Source organism: Micromys minutus, assembly GCF_963924665.1.
Source record: "Micromys minutus genome assembly, chromosome: 1".
NCBI lineage: Eukaryota > Metazoa > Chordata > Mammalia > Rodentia > Muridae > Micromys > Micromys minutus.
In genome coordinates, this window is record NC_137969.1 from 28,218,083 (window position 1) to 28,243,468 (window position 25,386).

The following is a 25,386-nucleotide window of genomic DNA, read 5'->3' on the forward strand; positions in this document are numbered from 1 at the left end:
TAGAGCTTCAGCTTAAGAGATATATTTCTCTTTTCTTTTCCTTCCACAATCAGACTATGATTTTTTTTGTAGCTACATGTGTATGCTGCATGCATGAAGTGTGCAGATTGCACGCCCATGTGTGTATACAATGGCCAGAGGAGGACATTGGGTGTCTACATCTACCACTCTGTGGTGGTTTGAATAGGAATGGCCCCCATAGACTACTTATATATAATAAATAAATTCACCTTTATTTATTTATTATATATAAGTACAATACACTGTAGTTGTTTTCAGACACACAGGAAGAGGATGTCGGATCACATTACAGATGGTTGTGAGCCACCATATGGTTGCTGGGAATTGAACTCAGGACTTCTGGAAGAGCAGTCAGTGCTCTCAACCACTGAGCCATCTCTCCAATCCGAAATTCATCTTTAAAAAAAAAAAAAAGCATATATGAAGGTATATGACCTTTATCAGTTCTTCCATGCATACAAACTCTTTAAAAGACATCTCTCAGGAAGAGAGGAAATGAAGTCAGTGTGGAGAAGGAAGTTGCAATAAGGGTGGTTTATATAACATAGCAGAGGTAAAGAGACACCAGAAAATTGGATGATAAAGACAAAAGCTGTCCTTACATGGAACACAGCACTCAGGTTAGCAGAAAGAGGAAAGATGGCAGAGGGCTGTGTGACGGCTCAGTGTAGTGTACTTGCTAAGCATGTTTGAGGGCCTAGATTCATTGTAGGGTAGATCTAGAAATCTACGGTCAGTCAGACATACAAAGTAACCCCTTGTCTCAAAAAAAGGAATATAGTGAAATACCAGGACTGTAAAGGGAGAACAAAAATATTTTTGTCTGGTTCCAAGAAACTCCCTTTTCCCTGGAGCTGGAGAGATGGCTCAGCCGTTAAGAGCACTGGCTGTTCTTCCAGAGGTCCTAAGTTCAATTCCCAGTAACCACATGGTGGCTCACAACCATCTGTAATGAGATCTGGTGCCCTCTTCTGACCCACAGGCATACATGTAGAACACTGTATATGTAATAAATTAATTAATTTAATAAAATTTAAAAATAAATAATTTTTAAAATTATCTATAAGAAAAGAAATTCCTTTTCCCAATGTCTGGCATTTAGACAAGTCAGCACTTGGAAAAAAAGACATTTGTCTGTCTTGCCTTGTATCACTTCTTTCCTGTTTTATATTATTTAAAACATTAATACTGATGTTTTAAATATCATGTCTCTCCCAGCTAGAATTTAGACATCATGAGGGTACAAATTCAAACATTTTGTCCACACAACAACGTCCCAGTATCTAAAAGTACTAGCTAATATGCAGTAGGTTTTCAAAAGTTAGTATTTGTAAAATTAACAAAAATGTTTATCAGACATTAAAAACTTTTAAAGCAGGGTCTCATGTAGCCCATGTTGGCTTCAAACTTCCTATGCACATACCCAAAGATGACCTTGAACTTCTGATCCTCTTGCCTCCACTTCCAGAGCTGGGATTACAGACTTGTACTCCCCTACTCAGTGTGTTGTGTTAGGGATCAAACACAAGGTTTCTGGACGGTTAGGTAAACACACTATCAGCTGAGGTGTTTTAAAAGGCCATGGCTCTGCACCTGTGAGATCTGAGCTCAAATCCTCAGCACACACATTAAAAGCCAGACATGGTTATGTGAACCTATAACCCAGCACTGGAGAGCAGACAGGAGGATCTCAGAACTGGAGAGTGTTGCCAGCCTCGATTGAAGGTCACACTTCTGCTGCAGTAAGAAACCCGTTTCAAGGCAGTAAGACATTGGGCATCCTATTCTGACTTCCTCATCTACACACTAGGGCATATACCACACACCATGTGATACTACCCTACCCTACCCTACAAACACACACACACACACACACACACACGCTGGTGTTTTGCATGTGCCCCATGTGAGTGTCAAGAGGGAGCTGTATAGCTGTATATCCTGGAACTGGACAGACATGTCCTTGAGACAGGGACTGGCAACTCCACTTAGGTACTCTAAGAACAAGTGCTCTTAACCACTGGGCCGTCTATCCATTCTGGACATGATGTTTTTAAAAGCTTGTCAGGTGAGTTGGGAAGATGGTTCAGAGGTTAGGAGTACTTGCTGCTCTTCCAAAAGAGCTGACCTGAGTTACTATTGCCCACATCAGCCACCTCCCATGGCCCAGCTGGAGGCCCTGAAGTGTTCCTGTGGCTTCAGTACCGACACAGGTAAGCACACACACATAAACAAATCTTTCTCTTTTAAAAGACCCATCAGGGTTCAATCACTTCTCACAGTTAGGATCACATTAGCTTTCCACTACGATACAGTCTATAGTGGTGTTATTTTCCCTCCCTACACTGTGGCAAGATAAAACAGAGTCTCCCATTTCTATTCTTGGATTTGCCCGTCACAAGGTAGTCTTGGCAAACTAATCTGCTCTATCTGTCAGTTTACTGAGGCTGCTCAGAAACTCCAACTGCCAGACAAATGGAAAGAGAGCCTTTTTCCTAACTCCAAAGGCCCCATGTTTTGTGGATGTGGTTTAACAATAGATACAAATTACTGCAACTAGATTTCCTATGTACTGGATGAGAGGGGTTGGAAGACATTTTACTTCTGAGCTGGAAGAAAGGGTGGAGTTTACAATATGGCCAAGCGAATGTAATGTTTGTGTAACATGTATTTTCAGCTAAAGATACCCTTTCAGTATTCCTACTATTATATGGATACCCCAAACCTCAAATGTTAGTAAAGGAACATGACTGAACTGGCTCTGACAGAGTATACTTTAAATATATTGCTTCCAGACAGATAATTCTTGTTTGTACTGCCTATGTGGTCTTAAATTCTTCCTGCTTCTGCAATCAGCATCCTCTTACAACTGTGCAGTGCTTTAGGTGCTCCTAATCCACCCCACTCCACCATGCCTTCTGACACAATGGCTCTGTACTCACACTGATGGAAAAGGAAGAAAAGCTCTGGGGATGTAGCCGTGCAGGTCTCACACGGATCTGCTGCTAAGCAAAATCTCTCTGCCACTCTCCACTTGGCTGAGTTCCTCTTTTGGCTCGGGGTTAGTGATCTGGTACGGTCTAGGCGGCTTAGGACCCAGGGGGCGCCTTTCAGCTGAAAAACACCTCGGCTGCAGCAAGCTAGCTGGGAAGCTCCCAGTTCTAAAGAGAGGCTGTTTACCAGAAGAGCATAACAAGGGCCGCTCTGACTGCAAGGCTGGGAACTAGGAGACAAAACTGCTGCCAAGGAGACCCCATTTGGACACTGGCTGTTCAGTCACCTGCAAGCCGGAAGAGGCGAGGATGCTGTTGGCTTGGGTGCACACATTTCTTCTCAGCAACATGCTTCTAGCAGAAGCCTATGGATCTGGAGGTAAGCTTACATCCCCCCCCCCTTTCTGCAGCAACTTAATGAAGCAGAACGGCTAAAGCCCCCAGATTTCCCAAATGTGGCCAGGTTGACAGGGAAGGAAGATTTTGGCTGCTTTTCTTGTTGTCCCACGAAAGCATTCTTCTCTCCTTCCTTGCCAGAGGCTTGCAGCTCCATCTTTGCCATTAAGAACAAAGACAAGTAGTCACTTTCTCTTTCCCTTGCCTTTTACACGAGTAGATGGAGCTTGGGAATTCATCTCTTCTACTCCCCAGAGTCCTACCCTTTTAAAGTCCCTTTGCTTATTAGCGTGGCAGGCGCACAAACCTCCCTTCTCCAGCTTCCTGTAGCTCGCCGCTGAGGGGAGTGGGAGCTGAAGAGAAGAGGCAGTCCCTCAGCTGGAGTCTTTATTGAATCTTTTGCTTCACTGACTCAAAGGCTTTTGTGGAATTCTCTTGAGAGCTGGTGGTGTCTGTTAAAAGTAGCAGAAGGTGGCTGTATTCGTGGAGAAGGGAACATCAGTTTATGTAACATTGACTTCAGCACTGGGATGACTTCCATGTCTGACTGCACAGAACCACTCATCATCTCCACAGAAAGACTTTAGCCAGCCTTCCTGCACCTTCAAAGTGGTCCCAAGTCCAAGAGCAACAACCCTTTGCATTTGCGCAGCGATCTCAAACCTTTTTTTTTTTTTTTTTTAAAGCTAAGTCTAAGTGTTGTTGTCTGTGGACCAGACGCCGCTAGGGGCATGACACGCGCTCTCCGCAGGGTTTTCGCCCGCGGGGCCAGGGAGCCGCACTCAGGGTCCCGGGCGGGTTCCTCTTCCTCACAGGCTGCTTCTGGGACAACGGCCACCTGTACCGGGAGGACCAGCCCTCGCCCGCGCCGGGTCTCCGCTGCCTCAACTGGTTGGCCGCGCAAGGCAGCCTCGAGTCGCTCGCCGTGCCCAGTGAGTGTCCGCCGGGGAGGACGGGTTGGTGGGCGCTGGCCGCGGCCCTTGACGCTTCTTCTCCCCCACCTCAGGCCCGGGCAACCACAACTACTGCCGGAACCCGGACCAGGACCCGCGCGGACCCTGGTGCTACATCAGCAGCGAGACCCGCATCCCTGAAAAGCGGCGCTGCGAGGATGTGCGTTGCCCAGGTAGCCGCCCTGGGACCCCGGGTAGGGGACCGCAGCCCCGTGCGCCGAGCAGCGGAGCGACGGTTACACCCGCGCACGTGCGGCTGCTCGACGCCTGTCCCGCCCCGTTCCACCCCCGCGCCGTCCGATTGGTCAGAGCTATCTCCAGGCCGCGGAGCCCAACGCCCATTGGCCGCCGCGGCATTCGGAGTGAGCTCATCCTCGGCGAGCCCTTGTAAACAACGGTGGGAGGCAGCTTGCTTGTTCCGCAAAGCGCCCCGCTAGCCTTTATACATGTGTGTGTGTGTGTGTGTGTGTGTGTGTGTGTGTAAGCGTCTGCCGCGAGCCAGGCAGCATGCTCACAGTTCCAGGGAAGAAGCCGTGTGAGGGATCTGAGTCACCCAAAAGTTTGACCCCCTGCCAAAGGCAATGGGTGTGTTCTGATTTGAATTCAAAGCTATTAGACTTCAGAAAACTAAGATAGTTCTCTAGGTTTAAAAATGAGAGATGGTCAAAGTTAACCCCTAACACTGGCAGGAATCTTGCCCTCTGTGGATTGTCTTCCTGCTGTGAAGACCCGCGCGCGTCTCTAGAGAAACCCCCTGGCAAGCCCAGCTGAGTGCTGAAAGATTGCAAGGACTTGAAGAGACTAGTGGGAGGCAGGAGAGAGGCTATTTCTTGAGACCTTTTCCCTCTCTTTTGCCTCGTTGCTCCTTAGCGAGGGTGCATCCCTTTCAGACCTGAGTTTGCCCCTGAGGCAAGGGAGTTGTTTGTTCTCCCCCCCCCCCCTTTGTTTTTGTGATAGGATCTCACTTTGTAGCCCTGGCTTGCTTGGCTGTAGGGGATTTGCGGAGCCTCTCCTAAATTCATTAATTCAGGTGTTCACCACCACTCCTAGCCTGGGGCAGAATTTGTTATCAGTTTAAGGGAGATTTTTTTTTTTGGGGGGGGAGCCCTTGCTGTAACATCCCCAACAGACAGGTCAGGTTTGGCTGTAGAATGCACTTAGGGCAGTCCTTGATGACAGCTGTTTCTCACCTCACCTCCAGAGACCACTTCCCAAGCACCACCACCATCCTCTACCACGGAGCTGGAAGAGAGGTTTGGTGCACCAGGTGACAACGAGGCACAGGTGTTCCCTCCTGCTAATGCCCTGCCAGCCAGGAGTGAGGCAGCAGAGGTGCAGCCAGTGATCGGGATCAGTCAGCGTGTGAGGATGAACGCCAAGGAAAAAAAAGACCTGGGAACTCTGGGTATGGCTGCGTGGGTTGGGATTCGTCAGATGACGTCATTTGCTGATTGTCCAGGGTGTGGCTAATGGAACCTGTGTCCTGTCTTTTGTAGGCTATGTTCTGGGCGTGACCATGATGGTGATCATCATTGCTATTGGAGTTGGCATCATCTTGGGCTACACTTACAAGAGGTGGGTAGTTTCTCTTCCTAACTCCCTTGGAACAGGGCTAAGGACAATATCAGGTCAACTTCTTGGCATCTTTCAAAAGGAAGTAAGGTATTGAAGGTCGAAAAACCAGTTCAAGAGTAGAGATTTGATTTAGTCACCGCGGCCTGGTAATCTTGGGCCCTCAGGGCAATGACTTAGATACTGATTCCCCCACCTCCCACCCCTAGACTGTAGCCCTGACTGGCCTTGAAGGAGTAGTCTCTAACTCATAATCTTCCTGCCTCGGCCTCTTGAGGAATGGGATTTCTGAGCCCTTGTCATCATGCTCTGAAGAAAAAGAGATTCATTTTGTTGAGTTTTCAAATTTACTAAGATAGGTGCCCTGCTTCATACATACTCTAATCCCAGGACTCAGGAGAGTGAGGCAGGAGGTTTACAAGTTTGAAAACTGAGGCTCTGTTTCAAAAGGACCAAAAAAAAAAAAAAAAGTAATAAAGCAAGACATGATCTTTAATCTCAGCAGGCAGGAGGTAAGTTCCCTCCATTTGTAAGACAGAGGGAGACCATGAGTCAAAACATTCCACTGTTGGAAAAGGTTCCTAGCTCCTGGTTTTGAAGTCTCACATTGGGGCTTAAATGTTATCAGTGGAGTGTCCTCTAGGTTAGGGAGAAGAAAAATGATTACAGGAGACAATCCGTTTGCGCTCCTTACCAGCTATGAAAGTACAAGAGATGGCTTGGAAAGCAGGGACAGACTTGCAGCCGCATGGGACAAGTCTGTCATAATCGGTGCCAAAGGTTCTAAGAATCAAAACCATTGTTATAGCACTGAGTGGTCTTGGACAAAATCCGGGTGTGAGTTCCAGCCCCAAGGACCAGCTATCTCTCTGACTGGAGAAGCCTTCCTGTAAGGGAACACAGGGGCTGGGTTGTCCAGCATTGGAAGCCATGTCTGAAACACGGGGGATTGTCTACCAGCCATTGTTTTCTAAACCCGAGACGGTCTCAGGGGTATTGGAGTTGGCCCAGCCACAGGGCAGATGGAAAAGGGCAGGGAGGCATTGCTACAGCAATAGCGTGTTCTCGCCCGCTGCTGTGCTGCCTCCCGACGCTTAGCGTGCCCCGGCTCCACTTTCTGTTTTGAGACAGGGTCTCTCATAGTTCAGGCTGGCCTTAGAGTCATCATACAGTAAAAACATGGCCTGACCTCTTCATTGTTGTGGTTTGATGTTGGTGTTTTTTTGTTTTGATTTGTTGGAGACTGGGTCTCAGTCACTCTTAGCTCTGGCTGTCATGGATCGCTCCATGCCTGCCTCTGCCTCCTGGTTGCTAGGATTAAAGTGTTAAATCACCAAGCCTGGCTTCTCAAAGTTTAAATCCTGCTTCTCCCTCCTGAGGGCTGAGATTACACTCACAGTCATTCTTAGAAGATAAACGGTGTTCCTTCCAGTTCTCAGATGAGGAAGCTTGAGGCAAGAGAGAATAGGTGCTCTGTCGGTGGTTACTCGTTCTGGATATGGTGGAGCAAGCTGCCGTCTGCGAGGCGGGGCAGGTTGTTTCTCGGTACTGGTCCGAAGCATTCCTGTGGGGGAAGGGTGTGTGGCTGCTTAGCTTTGGTGCACAGCACACAGTGAGTGACATGAACAGTAGCTGATGTGCCTGTCTATAGGCTGTAAGGACTTGACTACTGACCTTTTCTGTGCCTCAGTTTATTTATCAGGTGGGGAGTTAAGGAGGATACTTACAACTCGGCCCTATCATTCGCATGAACTGGTGACTTTATGGATGATTTTCTGTGACTCAGAGAGTAGGGAGGTTCCAAGGGATTGACCTGGGAGAGCATCCTGACTCCCAGACTGAGGCTGTGGTCCTTAGAAGCACTGTTGACTTGCAGGTCTGGGGAAACCTACTTGTTCATTTAGAAACTCTGAAAAAGGGCTGGAGAGATGGCTCAGTGGTTAAGAGCACTGACTGCTCTTCCAGAAGTCCTGAGTTCAAATCCCACCAACCACATGGTGGCTCACAACCACCTGTAATGAGATCTGATGCCCTCTTCTGGAGTGTCTGAAGACAGCAACAGTGTACTTAAAATAAATACATAAATACATAAAAGCGAAACTGAGGAAAGCAGCGCGGTTGTGCTGCCCCGTACAGTCTGCTGGCCCTCATTTCCCCATGTTCCTCTGGACAGCATCTGGCTGCCTTCCATCTTAGGACAGTTTCCAGACCTTCAGCTTGAAGGAACCGCCCTTGATTCCAAGCTCAGCTGGTGCCAGGTGCAGAAGCCAGGTCTTTCTCTTTTCGTTCTACTCTTTTAGGCTGTCGTGGGGCTGCCACATGACCTTGAGTGAACCTTCCTGTACCCATAGGGGGAAGGCACTAAGTCACCAGACTCCCTGACACTAACCTCCGGACCACCCCTTTCCTTAGCAAACAGGCTCTGAGAACAAGCTGTACAACAGGAAACCGCATGTGGGTTAGAAACAAGCCCGGAGCCTCCCTCTCCCCACCCAGAGGGGACAGATGTCAGGGCAAGAGCTGTAAGCTGAATGTCATTTTAGGCCACCCCTGCCTGGTAGCTGTCCTGTCTGTTCAATGTGGATGCTTCCCCTGCACAAACACTGTACTGAAGCAGTAGGGCAGGAATCAGCTGCTGGCCACAGTGGTCATTGTTGGTGCCATGCTTTCTTGGTAAGTCAGGCCCTGCTGTGTGCCTTCCTCAGATGATTTTTACCTCATCACCTCCCCCTGGAAGCTCTCTTCCCAATGAGGAGCTGAGACCTAGAAGAGATAAAATATATCATGTCCTTGGTACCCAGTCTAGACCATATGTACTTGTGTGTGTGTTTGTTTTGTTTTGATAGATTCTTACTCTTTAACCCAGGCTGGCCCTTTGTTTATTTGTTTATTTATTTATGTGTGGACTTTGCCTGTAATATGTCTGTGCACCCTGTCCCCAAAAGCCAGAGAAGGCATTGGACTGTCTGGAACTGGAGTTACAGATGGTTGTGAACCACCACGTGGGTGCTGGGGAGCCATTCTGGTTCCTCTGAAGGAGCAGCTAGTGTTCTTAGACTACGGAACCGTTTCTTCAGCCTCTTTAAACATTACTTTGTTTGTATGAATGTTCTAATTGCATGTATGTCTACACTGTAGGCATATTCAGAGGGTTGTCAGCTGCTGTGGGGTTGTTGGCAATCAAACCTGGGTCCTCTAAAAGAGCAGCAAGTGCTCTTAACGGCTGAGCCATCTCGTGAGCCATGGTCAGGAATTCTTGTCTTTATTCCTCAACTCCCGGAATGCTGGGATTTACTGGCATGAGCCAAGAGCCGGCCTGGCTGGCTGGAGAGGAAGATATATCTAAACACTGTCAGTTATCTCTAGAGCACCTGACAGAACCCCGGTAGCCTCATCTACGTTTAAACTAGTTTGGGCAGTAGAAAAGAGAGAAACTTTTCAAAGAATGACTTTGTTTAGAAACTTAAAAAACAAACAACCCAAGCTCTTACTCCAGAATTCCCTCCAATTGTTGACACCACACATCAGGCACATTACTTACCTTTTCTGGGCCCCTGTTTACTCATGAGGTTGGGAGTGAGCTGTGGTAATCCAGCACTGACATTTCTTTAGAGGACACTATTTTGCTTGGTTTAAATCCTAACTCTGCTCTTGCTTGGACAGGTGGTTTAACACCACCCCTTTTTCCCTCCTTCCCTCCCTCCCTTCCTCTTTCCTTTTTTCTCCTTTCCTTTCCCTTCCTTCCTTTTCTTCCCCCCTCCTCCCTTCCTCATTTCTTTCCCCCCTTCCCTTCCTCTTCTTCTCCCCCTTCTCCCTTCTTTCCCCTTCTCCCCCCCACCCCCACCTTCTCAGGTCTGAGATAATAATAAATGGCACATAGGTATCTTGTGAGGATAGAGTCAATGTGCACACACCTGGGTATACACTTGTGCGACTCTATAGTAGCCTCCTTGGAAAACTTGCCCAGAGCAGCAGTGTTGTTCCCATACCCTAGTGTGGTATAGGAAGCTGGAGGCAGGTAGCAGCTCTGGTACTTCACCTCTCTACTCTCTGGCCAGCCCAGCCCAGCCCAGCCCAATGTGTAGACCCCCAGAGCAATCAGTAATTCCTGCAAGTTTTGAACTCTGTAATGCTCCAGGGCTTGGCTGATGGAGGGAGCTTCCCAGAGGTGGGAAGGGTGGGCAGGCACCATGGCTTCCTCCTGGAAAGAAGAACTAAAGGTGGGGGTGGAAGGGAACTCAATCTGGCTGGGCCTTTGTCCTAGTAATTTAGGCTGGGGCTGCTCCCTGTTCCTGCTGAGTGCTGTTTTAGCTCTGCAGGGAGCTCTTAGTCTGATAAAAAGGGAGGGAAAACAGTAAGGCCACACCATTCCACCCCCCTTGGGAGAGAAGCTGAGTCAGTGAGTAAGCCTTTGTTCTGTCTTGGCTGCCAGACAACAGCCAGACTGTCCCCTGCCCCCACAGCAGTGGGAGGGTGCTAGGCTGCCTAATGGTCATTTCAGCCTGGCAGCCTCAGCCATTGCATCTTCAGGATTCCTAGGCAAGACTTGGAGCAGGCACGCCGGGTCAGGCATGCTTCCAGGCTCCTAAATGGATGAAGCCTGTGCAGACCGGTCACAGTGGCTGCTTCCTTTACCCTTGGTTGCTCTTCTAGCCTGCTATTAATGCAAACTGATTTGACCCCTATAGATGTGTGTGGTGAAGCCCGCCTTAGCAGCTGCTCAGCAGGATACAGACACATGCTGCATAGGGGAGGGAGTGGAGAAAGCCAGCCTTCTGCCTGTAGAACATGAGAAGTGAAGGCAGGGCATGTGTATGTAGTGTGTGGCATCCATCAAACATGCAGTTAAACACTGCTTCTCTTCCTGGTTTCTTGGTAGGTATTCTGGAAGTAGTGGGTTCCTGGCTTGTTTTCTTCCTCCAGCCTTCTTGAAGATTTCAGCCTCTGGTAAAAGATGCCCCTTCTCACACAGGGTTTCTATGTGTAGTCTTGGCTTTCTGGAACTCATTCTAGATCAGGCTGCTTCGAATTCACAGAGATCCTCCTGCCTCTGCCCACTGAGTATTGGGATTTAAGGCCTGTACCTCCACCACCTGGCTTGAATGCACTGTGTTTTTGTGAATCACAGATTAGCTTGGGGAGGAGGATCCCTTACTCAAATTAAACCCAGACCTTCCAAATTTTTGCCTACATGAGCCGCCTGGAAGAACATGGCTTTATATCATACAGAGAGGTGTCTCCTTCTGTACGGCAGTCAGCCATAGCTGACAGATGACTGATAATACCTGAGGGAGTGCTTATTCCAGAAGACCCTCCGTGAATAGTGCGCCAGGTGGGAGTTGATATCCAGCAAAGATGCTAAACAGGAAGCATAGGCCAGGCCTGGGCTTGCATGTGCAGAAACTTGGTTGTTCCAGTCCCTGGGTGCCACAGAGGGATGAGTTTATCAGCCTCCTGTGAACTTACAGTGAGGATTAGGAGATCAGATCTCATGTCACATGGGGGAACCTTACAGAGGGTCCAGGGCTCTAGAGACAGACTATCGTGCGCAACTCCTTATTTTAAGATGGTGAAGTTAAGGCCTAGAGAGAGGAGGTTATCACTAAGAAAGATGAATAATTCTTGCCCTGGCTGGATAAGAGAGGTCTTTAGGGGAAAGCAGGGGAACACAGCTTTGTGAGTCAGGACCGCTCCAGGGCAAGTCATACCCTAGGAGTTCACACGGCAGTTGCACTAGTTTGGGCAAGCAGCTTCAAAATGATTTCACAATATCTTTGAGACAGGTGAAGAAACTGAGGCACACAGAGCTGTTTAGTCAAGTGTTAAATAGGCTAGGCTGGTCCTTTTTTTTTTTTTTCTTTTGCTCATTTGCATTGGTAAGGATGAAGAAGCTGGGATCATTCTTTGGGTCTTTGGGACCCCTGGGCTGCAAGCAAAGCCCTTTCTTAGTTTCCCTCTTGTACATCATCCCCACTGAGCAGCCACCAAGACAGAGCAGCCAGCAGAGAAGAGTGGGCAGTGCTGAGCCTAAGGCGGCCTGGTAGGACGGCCGGTCCTGGCTTGGTCAGGTGATCGCTGTGACCCGGGTGAGCACCTGCTCAGGCTTCAGGAAGGCTAACAGCAAAGCCTCGCTGGAAGCACAACCTGAATGTTTTCTTTCCCTGACAGGGGGAAGGACTTGAAAGAGCAACATGAGCAGAAAGTGTGTGAGAGGGAGATGCAGCGAATCACCTTGCCCCTGTCCGCCTTCACCAATCCCACCTGTGAGATCGTGGACGAAAAGACCATCATCGTGCACAGCAACCAGACTCCTGCTGACGTGCAGGAGGGCAGCACCCTCCTCACAGGCCCGGCTGGCACCCCTGGGGCCTGAGCCCCTGCAGCGGGCAGGTGCCCATGTAGACACTGGTACAGGACAGGCCACCCTCCTGCAGTTGGGAGGACCGACCTTTTGTGTTGTGGTTAAAACTTTATCCCATTTTTCTTTCGGGGGTGGGGGGGCAGATGTGACTCCTCACGACACAGGAAGCAGCAGGTAGCATTATGGGTGAGGATGAGGAGGCTGGGTAGGGTCCAATCAATGTTCCCTTTCTGTCCCTTAAAGCAGGATTTGCCTGCAGAGAAAGACTGGCACAGTAGCCACAGTGGTGCTGTGGCAAAAATAAGGGCTTTCATGTTGCCTGGGCGAGGCAAAAGATGGGGAGCTTGCTAAAGCTCGTCCATGCTGTATACTGACGGTGGCCTCAGTCTCTGCCTTTCCATTTCTCATCCAGGAACTTGAGTGGCGTATACTGTTAATCATAGTTAAGGTCAAGCATTAAAAAAAAATGTGTATACACACACACACACACACACACACACACACACACACACACACACCTCTATATATGAATGATGGAAGTCGCTTCCAACTTCTAAGAACCAGAAATGAATTTGTATAAAAGCTAGAATTTCGGGCTGTAAATGGGTTCTAGATAGAGACTGCTGGGTATGCCCCAACTTGCTGGCAGTGATGTGCCTTGACAACTGTGGGCTAGGCCTGGGCCCAAGCGTCTCTTCCTGTTTGGTAAGGAAAGGAAAGAATTGCACTAAACCTCCCACCGAGGTGAAGGACCCACTTCTGCCTTCAGCCTCAAACAGTAGATCTGAATATCTAGACTGTCTTTTTGAGGATGGATAGAAGAACCTCTTCATTTTGTGCTGATAAGAAAATAGCCAGCCAACCCATGGGAATTATACCCTTCAGGGTCTGGCGACCTGCATCTGAAAGGTGAGCCTGGAGACTAAACCAGAGCTTATGGTAAAGGCGTGGTAAGGCTTGCTTTGTAGTCCAGCCTGGCTTGCAGGCAGCCCTCTGGCCCCCAGGACAGTTCCTTCCATAGGGTTAAGACTGTAGCCGGTACAAAACAATCACTGAATCACTGGGAAGGACCTGAAGGGTTTTCCAGAGAGGGAAAAGTGTCTTGCCCAAGATCAAAGCAGTTTCTGAGTGTCTTACCAAGAGTGCCCAGCCTCCTGGCCTTGGCAGCGGCCCCACCCAGGAGCCCCTCTGCTCCTGACATTGAGAGCAAAGCTTGCTCCCTACAGCCATTTGTTGAGGGGGCCTGGATCTCAGGGTTCCCATGGTGGTGTTGACTGTGGGAAAGAGAACAGTACTACTTCCTACTTTCCTATGAAAGTATTTCTGTTTTATATACCTCATTCTGACACCTGTGTATGAACTATGGCAAATTGCTCTGCATTTGACTTAAATAAACACAAACCATTACTTTACTTTGCACATGTTTTGTTGCTGGGAATGCTTCCCAAATGCCTTGTCCATAACTTTGCCTTCTTACACCCAGCCAAACTGACCTCACTTTAGGCCCACAAAGCTATTAGGCCTGGCTCTCAGTGCTGTAACCAGAGCTGGCCTGAAATTCACTAGGTAGACTAAGCTGGCCTTGAATTTATACTGATTCCCCAGCCCTTGTATCTCACGAGTACCATAAACACATACTACCAAATTTGGCAGAGGCTGTGGCTTTTTGGCTTTTTTTTTTTTTTTTTTTGGTGCCTAGGAGGACCTTACCAAATATTGGCATTATTTGACCCAGTGGTCAGGCACAACAGCTTTAGAAGCAGAAGGTCCCCCAAGGACCGGGTCAGCCGCTGAGAGCCAGGCCTAATAGCTTTGCAGACCTAAAATACCTGCTACTCAGAAGGGCTACCTCTAGTGGATGTGTATGATCTCTGAAGGTTTGTTGTCTAGAAGAGGGGACTAGACTTGAGACTGAGAATTCCCTGATAAGTTATATAAAAGTGGCCAGCAGACTATGTTTCTTTAAAACATTTAAAAATGTTTATGTGGGCTGGAGAAATGGCTCAGCGGTTAAGAGCACTGACTGCTCTTCCAAAGGTCCTGAATTCAATTCCCAGCAACCACATGGTGGCTCACGACCATCTGTAATGGGACCCTATACCCTACCTCTTCTGGTGTGTCTTAAGATAGCAACAGTGTACTCACATACATAAATACAGATCTTTAAAAAAAAAAGTGTGAATGTATGTGCCCAAGGGCATGTACGCGTACCGTGTGTGCAGGAGCCCAGAGTGAGATGAGGTAGAGTACCCCTGAAACTGGAGGTGCCCTGGTCCTCTGCCACAGTAGCTGTCCTGCTCTCTGCATGCTTCAGTCGGCTCCTAAGTCACTTTTGCACGCTCTGTCATCGCTATGTTAACTGCTTAATTTATTTAATCTGTTTCATGGCCCAGCGCAGGCCCACCACTCCCACACTTGCGGGACAGCGCAAGCATAATTGATCACAGGATGCCGAACCAAGCTGCTACTGGGAGTTCAGGAGTCCCTCTGCAGCAGATTCGGAACTCCACACACAAGTACAATCTACATAGCAATTCAAGTGGCCAAAGACTTCCCATCCCATAATTCATCTTGTCTATGTACAAAATATTTCACATATCACCCCATAGATAAAAGCTAATAACAGCAACCACTCTTCCCAGATCCCCCCACCAGTACAACCCATCACACGTATTTATAACCAAACCCATTCCCCATTTGTTAAATATGGTGTGAGCTCCCGCTTAGGAGACGGCAACCTTGGTGAGCTACAGAGTCCCGGGACATCTGGCAGTCAGGGGTGGAATGTGCCCTTAGACTTCCCCGTGCCCATGGCTCTCGAGTGTGGCTCAGGAAGTAAGCTGGACCAGCAACAGAAGAGGTAGAATCTACAAGGCCCAGCTCAGGGAGTTCTCTTTGGGGACTCAGCGGCCACCAATGCCTGTCCCAGGTTGCTGCCTGGACCAGACATTCTAGAGGATGTGCAGTAGCTGCCACAGGGTGCAAAGAAATTGATGGGACCCCCTTCTCCCTGCTTAGACCAAAGTCTGAGACAAACCACACTGGCATCCAGAGCCCATCTATTGTTAGGCAATATTTCGAGTTTCTGACTCAGCCCACCAGCCTGGATATGGGGCTCTTTAGAGGGCAAGGCCATTTTCTTTCCAGCCCCAGCTTCTTTGGTGTTTTTGTTGAGACAGGATGCTGAAGTGGAAACTCCCCACACACTGATGTGGTCCCTGGGCTGGTGAGCAGAAACCAGTCCTTTTTTTGGATCCTGTAGATTTCACCACATACTAAGACTCTTCAAAACCTGCTCCAAAGGGCATGGCCCAGGATGGAAGGAGAACTCGCTACTGTCATTTCCCACACTTTGAAGGCTCCCTGTTTCTGTTACTCATACTATTGCTTGAAGTCCTGCACCTTGCTGAACCAGAGGCTCCAGAGCCCTCAGGCCAGTTCACTCCGCCATTTTGCCCATCAGGCCCAGGTTATGTTGATTAGTGTAAAGCTACAGCCTCCCAGAATCTCAATCCACAGAGGTCCCGGGGAGTCCCGAGTAACAGACTCTTGGTCTAGAATCCAGGCTCTTTTATCCTCTTCACAGCTTTCAGGTGAGTGTTGGATTTACAGACAGAAACTAGGCCCCCAAACCTGTGGAGAACTGTTTCCCTACACCCAAGTGCCTCCTGGGGAGGTAGTAGGGGTGGCTTGTTCTGCTTCTAAGCAAGCCATTAATCCACAGGAAGCCTGGGCAGTCCTGCTCAGAGCAAGGACAGGGCGCAGAGGGGGCAATGCTGACTGTGGAATGTCCCCCTGCAGGGGGATGAACCAGCGCTAGGGCGGAGAGTCCCGGGTAAGGCCATACTCCATGCTCACAGTGTGGTCCAGTTCTTCCAGCTCTGCAGGCAGTGGGATGGCCAGCTCTCCCAAAAACAGGGAGAGTGCCTCGAATGAGTCCTCCAGCTTTGAGAACGCCGGTCTACAAAGAAGAGGGATGAACAGGCATAAAATGAGCATGGGAGGGATGGGTATGAAGCTGTGTCCCCCATTTCCAAGGTTCACCACGTCAGGCAAACCCTCTACTTTCTTGATATAATTATGCAAGGTAACACTGACAAGTCTGGCCAGGCTAGAGATGGTGGCTTAAGGTAAAAACATCCAAAGAGATTAGAGCCTCTCATGTCTTGATGTGAACGCAACAAGCAAAGGTTAGGACTGGGTTTCTATACTTACTAAAAATAAAATTTGGGTGCTGGGGATATGGCCCAGTCAGTACAATGCCTGCCTACCATCCACAAAGACCTGGGTTCAGTTCTCAGCATAGTGGTGGCCATGTGGGAGTATACCTGTCATCCTAGCACTTAGGAGGTAGAGGCAAGAGGGTTGGAAGTTCAAGGTCATCTTCAAGTATATGTCTAGTTTGAACCAGCTTGGGGGACATCTCAAAACAAACAAAACCACAAACAACAGAAAAATTGTGAAACCTGCCCCCAGACCCTGTCCTATATTAGCTTAGCTCCTGTGGTGGCTTGAGGTCCCCATAGGCTTGTGGGATGGAACTGTTTGGGAAGGATTAGGACATCCTGTTTTGTTGGGGGTAGGTATAGGCTTTGAGGATTCAAAAGGCCATGGCAGACCCTACCTGAGGATTAGATAATGTTCTAGTCCCCGCCTGCCTGCTGCCATGCTTCCCTACCATGAAGAGGATGGACTCAACATTTGAAACTGTAAGCAACCTCCAAATTAAATGCTTTCTTTTATAAATTGTCTTGCTCATGGTGTTTTGTCATGGCAATAGAAAAGTAACTAAGGCAGCTTCTAAGTCTATTTTTATTATCCAAAGTTAGATGATTTATCTACCAGCCCACGGTCATTCCCTCAGTAGCACCCTTCACGTGTGTGGTGAGACAGGGGTATGAAGCAGCCTCTGTGGTACTGAGGATAGAACCCAGGGCCTTGAACATTCCAGGCAAGTGCTGTATCACTGAGTGATATTCCTGCTCCAACTCCTCTTTTAGACAGGGTCTCGTGATGTAGTCCTGGATATCCTAGAACTTTCTATGGACCAAGCTAGTCTTGAACTCATAGAGATCCACCTGCCTCCCAAGTCCTGGGGCTAAAGGTATATGCCATCACACCTGCTGGTCTTGAACTTCTGACCCTCCTCTTAAGAACCCCCAAATCCTGACTTCAGAGGCATTTACCCTCCCACCCAGCTTTTACACAATGGCAGGGATCAAACCGAAGGCTTCATGCATTCTAGCCAAGTACATCCCTAGACCCTATTTTAAGAGTTATAAGCATTTTTTAAAAGATAAAAGGCACATGATATAAAAATCAATCACGGGCTGGAGAGAGAGATGGCTCAGCAGTTAAGAGCACCAAGTGCTCTTCCCAGGGTCCTGAGTTCAAATCCCAGCAACCACACGGTGGCTCACGACCATCTGTGATGGGATCTGATGCCCTCTTCTGGTGTGTCTGAAGACAGCTAAAGTGTACTTATATAATAAATAAATAACTCTTTATAAAAAAAATCAATCACTTTGTGTTTTGTGAGGGTGTGTGGGTGAATGGAGCATCTGCTCATGTATGCTTGCTAAAGGTGCAACCCAGGACCTGGCATATGCCAGGCAAGTTCTCTCTATTCCTGAGACACACCACCAGTCCCTGTAATTGTCTTTTGTTGGCCACCCCCAGAGCTGAGAACTGAACCCGTAGCTCCATTCATTCCACATTTTATCATGGATTCATATGCCTCACCCAGATTTTCTTAAAAAACAAAACACCCCCCACTGCTTTTAATGTCTGTGATTCCATCTTGACAGCTCCCTTGCTTCTGTGCCACCTCTTTTCCCTAATGTGGCACGTCAGAGCTGTCAGGAGCTTCCACGGTTTAGCCGATGACTCGAGCTCTAGGATTCTACACTGCTTGTCCAGGGAAGGGCATGGGATGATCTGAAGCAAACGTCTCAGGACCTGAGGGCTGTGAGGTGGGAGAAGGGAGGAGACACCAACCTGCTCTCAGGCTCTAGTTTGCAGCAGATAGCAGCCAGGGGGAAGAAGGCCGGGGGACAGTCTGTTGGGACAAACTTCTCCCAGAAAAGCTTTACATTGAGGCCAAAGTCCAGTGTGCGGGGCAGGCAGTCAGGGTCGGCATATACCTGCCCAATGATCTGCAGGCAAGAAGATGCTTGGTCAGGAAGGTCTACAGAGGCCACAGATAGAGGAGAAAGGGATGCTCTTGCAGACAGATGCCCAGGGTTAGAAGGCGGCCCTGTGACCCACCTCTCCTTACCATGCTAATCTAGACCTCTCTTGACACTGAATGTCTGGATACTGAGGGCTTAGAAGAGGCCTCCCTGCAGCAGAAGCAATGTTTGTAACTGGCACCTCTGAAAGCTAGAAGCTTCCACTGACCCTGCCCTGCCCATGCCCCTTTGAAGCTATGTCCTCTACCAGCTCAAGGCTCTACAAGGTGAGGAACTGGGTTTGACTGATGTCTGAAACCCTCTGGCTGGCATCACCTGAATTTTCAGTAGATGACAAATACTCCATTGCAATCTACTGAAGAAAGCAACTCTGTAAATTCTTTAATTATTCTAACCACTGTAAGTCTCTCCCTCAGTTTTGTAGGAGTGAGAAAAGGTTTTCAATGTGTCTAACTCGATTCAGGGCTTTGAGAGATACTGGGCTACGCTGCAGCCTAACCACTGACTTTGTGGCAAACTATTCTCTTGTAGGAGAGAAACCCAGATCTCAGGGAGGCGGGGCTCCTCGGGTGTCTGAGCCAGAGCTTACCTCGCAGAGAACGATCCCGAAAGAGAAGACATCCACAGTCTCATCGTAGCTCTTGCCTTGGGGAAGAGGGGAGAATGGCTGTTAGGTTAAGCCTCTTTGGGTCTTGGGTCAAGCCAGGCCAGAACTAGGGCTACAACAGCCCTAAAGGTGCTCAGGGTGACCATCGACTGCATGTCATCAAGAACTGCAGCCAGATTCAGGCTCCTCTAGACTCTGACCATAAGCCAGGGTTAGCCAGGCAACCCATTGCTTTTCAACAATACTAGCCAACATCCACCAGGGGGCACCATACTTCAGTTCTTGATCTGGAGAGAGGGGAGGCTAAGCTCTCAACAGCCTGGGCCACTTAAGAGACAAAAGATCCTTAGAGCTCACCTGCCACCTAGGATGGCATGCTGCTGTCCCCAGCTGTGTTTGGGAAAGAAGTTTGAGACCTTTCTTGGCCAAGCCTGAAAGACAACCCCCCTCCCAGGTCTGTCCCTATCACAGGCTTCCCCAGCTTACAGCACTCAATTTAAGACATGGTTCCTGTCTTTTCTCTGGATCTTTTCCCTCCAGGGATTTAGAACTTACCATTCAGCATCTCAGGGGCCATCCAGTAGGGGTTTCCCACCACAGTATAGCGCTTCTTGCGGTCACTCTTGCGTAAGGTGCGTTTCTTGGTGGTGGCCTTCTCTACTGGAGGCTTTTTCCTCTCTTCTACTATAAGACGTGACAGCCCAAAGTCTGCTACCACCACCGTCTTGTCCTGGTAGGGCAAGGGCCAGGTTAGGACCTGGGTGTGGGTTTCTCTAATTTGTCTCTGGGGAGTGGGCATAGGCAAGAGAGACCACCTTCAAGGGGAGTAAAGTTACACAGCAGGATAGTCACACCAGAAAGTAGTTACACCATTGTGGCTGGGCCTTTGTGGGGTTTTCTGGTCAGTCTGGTAACTGCCCACAGCAGATTCCAAGCTGAAGGGGGCGGAGCCTCGGGGAAGTGACCTGCAGAGTGCAGCTCAGGTGGGTGAGGGTTTCTTGTCTCTCTTCAGCCCTTTGTCTTGTTCTTGACAAGCACTTGTAGTTGTCAGAATAGGTTAAGAGAAAAGGTCGGGCAAAGGCCGTAAGGGCCAGGGGAGAACTATGGGGTGGTAGCATGGAGAGACGTTACAATTATTTCAAGTTGGTACAGAAGGAAGTAGGCAGGAGACACACACTGGAACAACTGTAACTAAGGGATGTGTGAGGAACGCTGGCCTCATGTTGGCTATGTGGATCAAAGACCCTGCAGCCTGCCCACGCTGCAAAGTGGAATCAGCCCCCAACCACAACCAGACTCCTGTCACACTAAATCAGTGTAGGGGATTGAGCCTAGGGCCTTCTGCTGGCCAGACAGGCAAGCTAATCCCTTCTAATAATAATCACTTCAAGGGCTGCTCCTGGGGAGGGAGGTGAAGTTGTCCCTGCATGTGTGTGCCTGAGAGCTTCCATAAGACAGGGATGGCAAAGGCATCTGAGGTAGCAGAAAGCCCAAATAGAAGCCCGTAGGTGGTGTCTGGTCTGAAGCCGGAGGGATAGCCCCAGGCAGCTCAGACAAGCACAGTGGAACTTACCAATTTGATGAGACAGTTGTGCGAGTTCAGATCTCGGTGGATGATGCACATGGAGTGTAAATAGGCCTGCAACAGAAGTGGGAGCCATGGAGCCTGTTCCCCCAGGCCACGCCCATCCAGCGTCCCCTCCCCCAATGCCCAGCTACTCCTGTCTTCTAGGCCCAGCCTGTGTTTGGCTTCTCATCCCCACCCCAAAGCTTGTGTCCTAACACCAACCGAAAACTGCCAACTCCTGCCCAGGTTTTCCCAACGGTTTCCAACTCCACTGGTCTGAGTCCCCCATCCTTTACTCAGGTGGAGGCAATCTAAAGTAAGCGCCCTCACTGTTCTTCCCTCCTCCAGGGTCAGGCTTCAGACACTTTGGATTTTCCTGCCTGTGGTGGGGAAGAAACGACCTCCTGACTCACCTCCCCTGAGACACCCTCCTCCTCTGTCTGTACTTCAGCCCCTCCCTCTTCCTGTCCAGCCATTTCTAAACTATTTTTACTAGACATTCCTGTGTCACTCCTAGGAGCTACTTTCTTAGTCTTTCCTTTCCCTGTAGACGTGGAGGGTGACACTGCCCCCTTCCTAGTCCCCCTGCACTACTTTTCCTATCGCTGTAACACATGGCCTGGCTGCCTGCCAACCCCCTCCTCAAAAGCTGACTATACCTTCCCAATGTACCCCTTTTTCCTGAGACCCCTGTGTGTTGTGGTTTCTCTTCCAGCCTCCACAGGGCCAACCCTCTGCAAAGCCACCCTCTTGGTGCTGGCCACTGTCTGCCCGCAGCTCCAGCTCGTCCCTTCTCTTACAGAGCTGGACTTGTAGCTTGGAGGTGGCCACCAGTGACCTCCTGACAAACCCGGGGCCCAGCTGTTCCTGTTCTATCTCACTTCTTCGCTGTAAACAAAGGTTACTGGAGGAAGGAGCACATTCCTGGATGCAGCCCCTCCCTCCACAGTGCCTGCTGTGTGGAACAGCCACTTCATTAGCACCTGTCTGTCAGTTCTGAGGATGGCTAGACTCATTCCCACAATGCATTCAATAGACACGTGAAGGCACCACTGGCTGCTTCTTCAGAGTTCATCTAGAATTCGTGTTGTCCCCCTCCCCCTCGTATTCTGTAGGCAGTAAGGCTCCAAGGTCCAGCAGCACCTGAGCACCTCTTTGACAGCAAGGTCAGGGTACCCTGAGCTATGATTTGCCTTGTTTGGAATCCTTTGAGAACTGTTGACTGAAAGAGAGTAGCTAGCCAACAATTCCTTGGCATTGAAAGAAACTCAATAGGCAGCTGCTGAATGTTCCAGCCCCATGATGGGTATCTGCCTTCCAGAGCAGCCTGTAACCCCTGCACCTCATTCTAATTATGCACACGGCTGTTGATAGGACTCACCATTCCAGAGGAGATGCCTTTGGCAAACCTGACCTTCTGTTGCCAAGGAAACGGGTCCTGCAGGGTAGGAGAATGTACATAAGGAGTCCTTCCCAGCTTTTGGTCTAGACTCCACCGTGCCATAGAAGCCTTCCAATCCCTCCCAGTGGATGCCTTTGAGGGCAAACAAGGTCCCTCTAACCCGTAAGGCTCCAGAGTAAGGAGCACAGGTGTCCCTCTGACAACCCACTAAGGCTCTTCATGACAGTGGGGTCACGGGCTCACCACATTCCGCAGAAAGTCTTTCAGCGTGCCCCCCTCAATGTACTCTGTCAGCAGATTCAGCTTCTTGTCCTTGTACAGAACACCGATGAACTTGAGCACATTAGGGTGGTCTAGGCTTCGCATCACTTTCACCTGGGGGAGGGGAGGACAAGTGAGGACAGCCTCACAGGTTCTGCACACTGGGCCCTGCTTTTCTAGATGTGCTCTAGAGACCCAGGTGGGCAGGCCCAAGAGTGAGAGAAGGGCCGTGGCGAGGGTGCTAAGTAGGAAGCCACCTCCCCACTGCAGCTGCCCCAGCTGCAGCTACCTAAGAAGCAAGAGGCAGCACAAAAGAGATGTTCACAGGATGGCATATCTGTCCCCTGAGTCCAACTTCAGGATATTTGGTGGCGACCATAATGACATATATCAAACTGGTATGTTCATACCATCCCCTAAAAACTCGAATCTCGCCTGAGACTGGCCTGTAGTGTCTTTAAGTGTGCACTTAACAGATGCACTGTAATTTGAGTCTTTCCTCTTGGACATTTTCTCTTTTTCTTCTCCTCCCCCCTTTCTTATTTTTAAAGACAGGTCTTTCTAATATCCTTGGCTGGCTTGGAGCTCACTATGTAGCTAAGGCTGGCCCGGAACTCAGAGATCCACTTGCCTCTGAGGGTGCTGAGATAAAAGGTGTGTATTACCACACCAGAATCTCTCCCAAGGTTTTGAGATAAAGGACTGGGGAGATGGCTCAAAGTTTCAGGGCACTGGCTGCTCTTCCAGAGGACCTGGGTTTAATCACCAGCACCCACATGACTACTCATAACTACCTATAACTCTAGTCTCATGGCCTCTTCTGGTATGCAGATATACATACAGATAAAACACCCACACACTTAAAAAGTCAATAATAATAATAATAATAATAATAATAATAATAATAAATAATGATGATGAAACCTAAGAGACTGAGATGAAATAAACTTTGAGGTTTTTTTTTTCTTAATAATAAAATAAAATAGCGGCTGAAGTGAAATTTCTCCATCTCGTCACCTTTTCTTTCCCAGACTCTTCCACCCCCAATTCCTGTTCTTTCTCCCTCCCCTCTCTTCTGTCTCTTGATTGAACCCAGTACAGTGCAGACTGTGCTGGCACACATTCCAGCACTGGGTTATTCCCTAGCTCAACTCTTATTTATTTATCCATAATTTATTTCATGTGTGTGTGTTCAGCTCCACATATGCATGTCTGTGTACCACACGTGTGCCTGGTGCTGGTATCAGGTCAGTGTGAGTATCAGAACTGGATGGTTGTGAGCCACTATGGAGGTGCTGAGGACAGAACCCAGGTCCTCTGCCTGAGCAGTATGTGCTCTTGCCTGCTGAGCCATTCATCTAGCCTCTCCCCTGTTTTATTTTCTATTTGGAGACAGCCTCATTATGTTGCCTAGGCTAGCCTTTAGCAGGAGTCCTTCTGCCTTAGCCTCTGGAGTAGCTGGAGTGACAGGCCTGGGCCACCTTTTTCTTTTGAAGAAACACCCCTATTTCACTTTCTTTTCTGAACAGGGTCTCACTGTGTTGCCATATCCGGCCTGGGTTCACTCTTGGGGTCACATGATCTGCTTGTTTCAGCCCCTCAGGTTGGAAAGTCCAGCCTCTTACCTCAGTCAGGAAAGTCTTCTGGGTTTCCTCATCACAGCGAATTAACTCCTTCATGACCATCACTTTGCCTGTGGCTTTGTGAGTCACCTACAGGAAGGGCAAGTGTTAACAGCACAGAGGCCAGAGACGATCTTAGCATTCTGTTTGTGACAGTCTGTGGGCTGAGGGAGAAGCTCAGTGACAGAGACCTCGGATGGCATGCTCAAGGTCTTGGGTCTGACCTCCAGCACCGGGGAAAAGAAAATAAGAAAAGGCAAAGGAAAAAAAAAACTTTGCAGTGTCCTCCCATTCCTTGGAGGACAGAGTAGCCAGAGATGTGTAGAACACAGCACAGGACAGAGGGGACTTGGGAAGGAAGTGTATCTCCTCCCCTAGAATGCGGGGCATGCATAAGGGAAAGCCAGGACTCTAGAAAAGGAGACCGGAAAGGAAGGGAGGGGATGCGGCCAAGCCAAGCAGGGGCTTTGCTCATCTGGCACAGGAGTGAATCCCCTCGGTAGACAGAGTCTGGGGGCAGGGTGTCAGCGCCACAGACATGCACCAGGGAGCTGGGTGGGTCAGAGGTGAGCCTTCCACCCTGCTGCCTGGAAAGCTGATACACAAGGCTTACCTGACCCCCCCTCCCAGCTCTCAGTAGAGGAGGAGGAGAGAAAGAGACAAAAATTAGTTCCTGGGCTCACCAGAGTAGCAGGAGCCTTCACCTTGTAGCATGCCCTGCAACCTGCAGCTTGTGAGCACCTAGCACACCCTCACTGACTGGTGGCAATGAGGGCCAGGGATGTGAAGCCTAGCTTGAGCTTCCAGAGCCACTCCCTACAGCAGCCATGCTGCTTGTAGGTGGCTGTAGGGACAGAAAGGGCACCTCAGACACCATCACTCACAGCCAGGAAGGAGGCCGGTGTCCTACAGGATGCAGTGTAAGAGCACTGGGGATGGCTCAACAGGCAAACTTGTCACTCAAGCCTGATGATCAGAGTCGGATCCCAGACCCATGGAAAGGTAGGAGAGAGCAGACGCCTCAGAGCTGTCCTCTGGCCCCCACACAAACATCACACACACAATAATGCTTTGAAAGGAAAGGTAAAGAAAGGTGGTGGCAGCAAAGACTGAGGCCTCTTCCTGTGCTCACCTTGATGGCCTGCCCAAAGAAGCCCTTCCCTAGGACCTCCCCATGGATCAGGTCACAGGGCCGGAAGATCTGCTGTGAGTAGCTGCTGGAGCAGCGCAGGGATTCTGAGCGGCTGATGTCTCGGCTGAGGAGCAGGGGCTCCTTGGGGGAGCTGGGGCCAGGAGACTTGGAGATGCTGTTACTGCGCCTGAGGATGAGGGAAGGGTGAAACCAGGCAACAAAACACAACAGGAGGCTCGGGGGCACCTGGTCATCCAGCGGTTGAAATTTGGATGGTATCTCTGGGAGAAGGGGGTTCTTAATCAGAC

The 25,386-nt window shown here is 49.4% G+C and overlaps 2 protein-coding genes across 3 annotated transcripts in view; one reads left to right on the plus strand and one right to left on the minus strand.

The window, feature by feature from the left end:
• Positions 1-3,181: 3,181 nt before the first annotated feature.
• PIK3IP1 (phosphoinositide-3-kinase interacting protein 1) lies at positions 3,182-13,684 on the plus strand. Its single transcript, XM_080914898.1, has 6 exons — positions 3,182-3,393; positions 4,226-4,342; positions 4,417-4,536; positions 5,565-5,768; positions 5,860-5,938; positions 12,104-13,684. Exons 1-6 carry the CDS (start codon positions 3,324-3,326, stop codon positions 12,306-12,308), a joined length of 795 nt encoding a protein of 264 aa, XP_080771024.1. The 5' UTR covers positions 3,182-3,323; the 3' UTR covers positions 12,309-13,684.
• A 1,651-nt stretch (positions 13,685-15,335) lies between these two features.
• Positions 15,336-25,386, minus strand: part of LIMK2 (LIM domain kinase 2) — a 62,080-nt gene continuing 52,029 nt past the window's right edge. For both annotated transcript variants that reach the window (XM_080920793.1, XM_080920792.1), the window contains 9 exons: positions 25,079-25,265; positions 23,950-24,036; positions 22,307-22,438; positions 22,043-22,099; positions 20,668-20,733; positions 19,650-19,824; positions 19,077-19,132; positions 18,294-18,451; positions 15,336-16,257 (listed from right to left, as the gene is read on the minus strand). In XM_080920793.1, the coding sequence (XP_080776919.1) occupies positions 16,113-16,257; positions 18,294-18,451; positions 19,077-19,132; positions 19,650-19,824; positions 20,668-20,733; positions 22,043-22,099; positions 22,307-22,438; positions 23,950-24,036; positions 25,079-25,265 (1,063 nt within the window). In that variant the 3' untranslated portion in view covers positions 15,336-16,112. The remainder of the gene's footprint in view (positions 16,258-18,293; positions 18,452-19,076; positions 19,133-19,649; positions 19,825-20,667; positions 20,734-22,042; positions 22,100-22,306; positions 22,439-23,949; positions 24,037-25,078; positions 25,266-25,386) is intronic.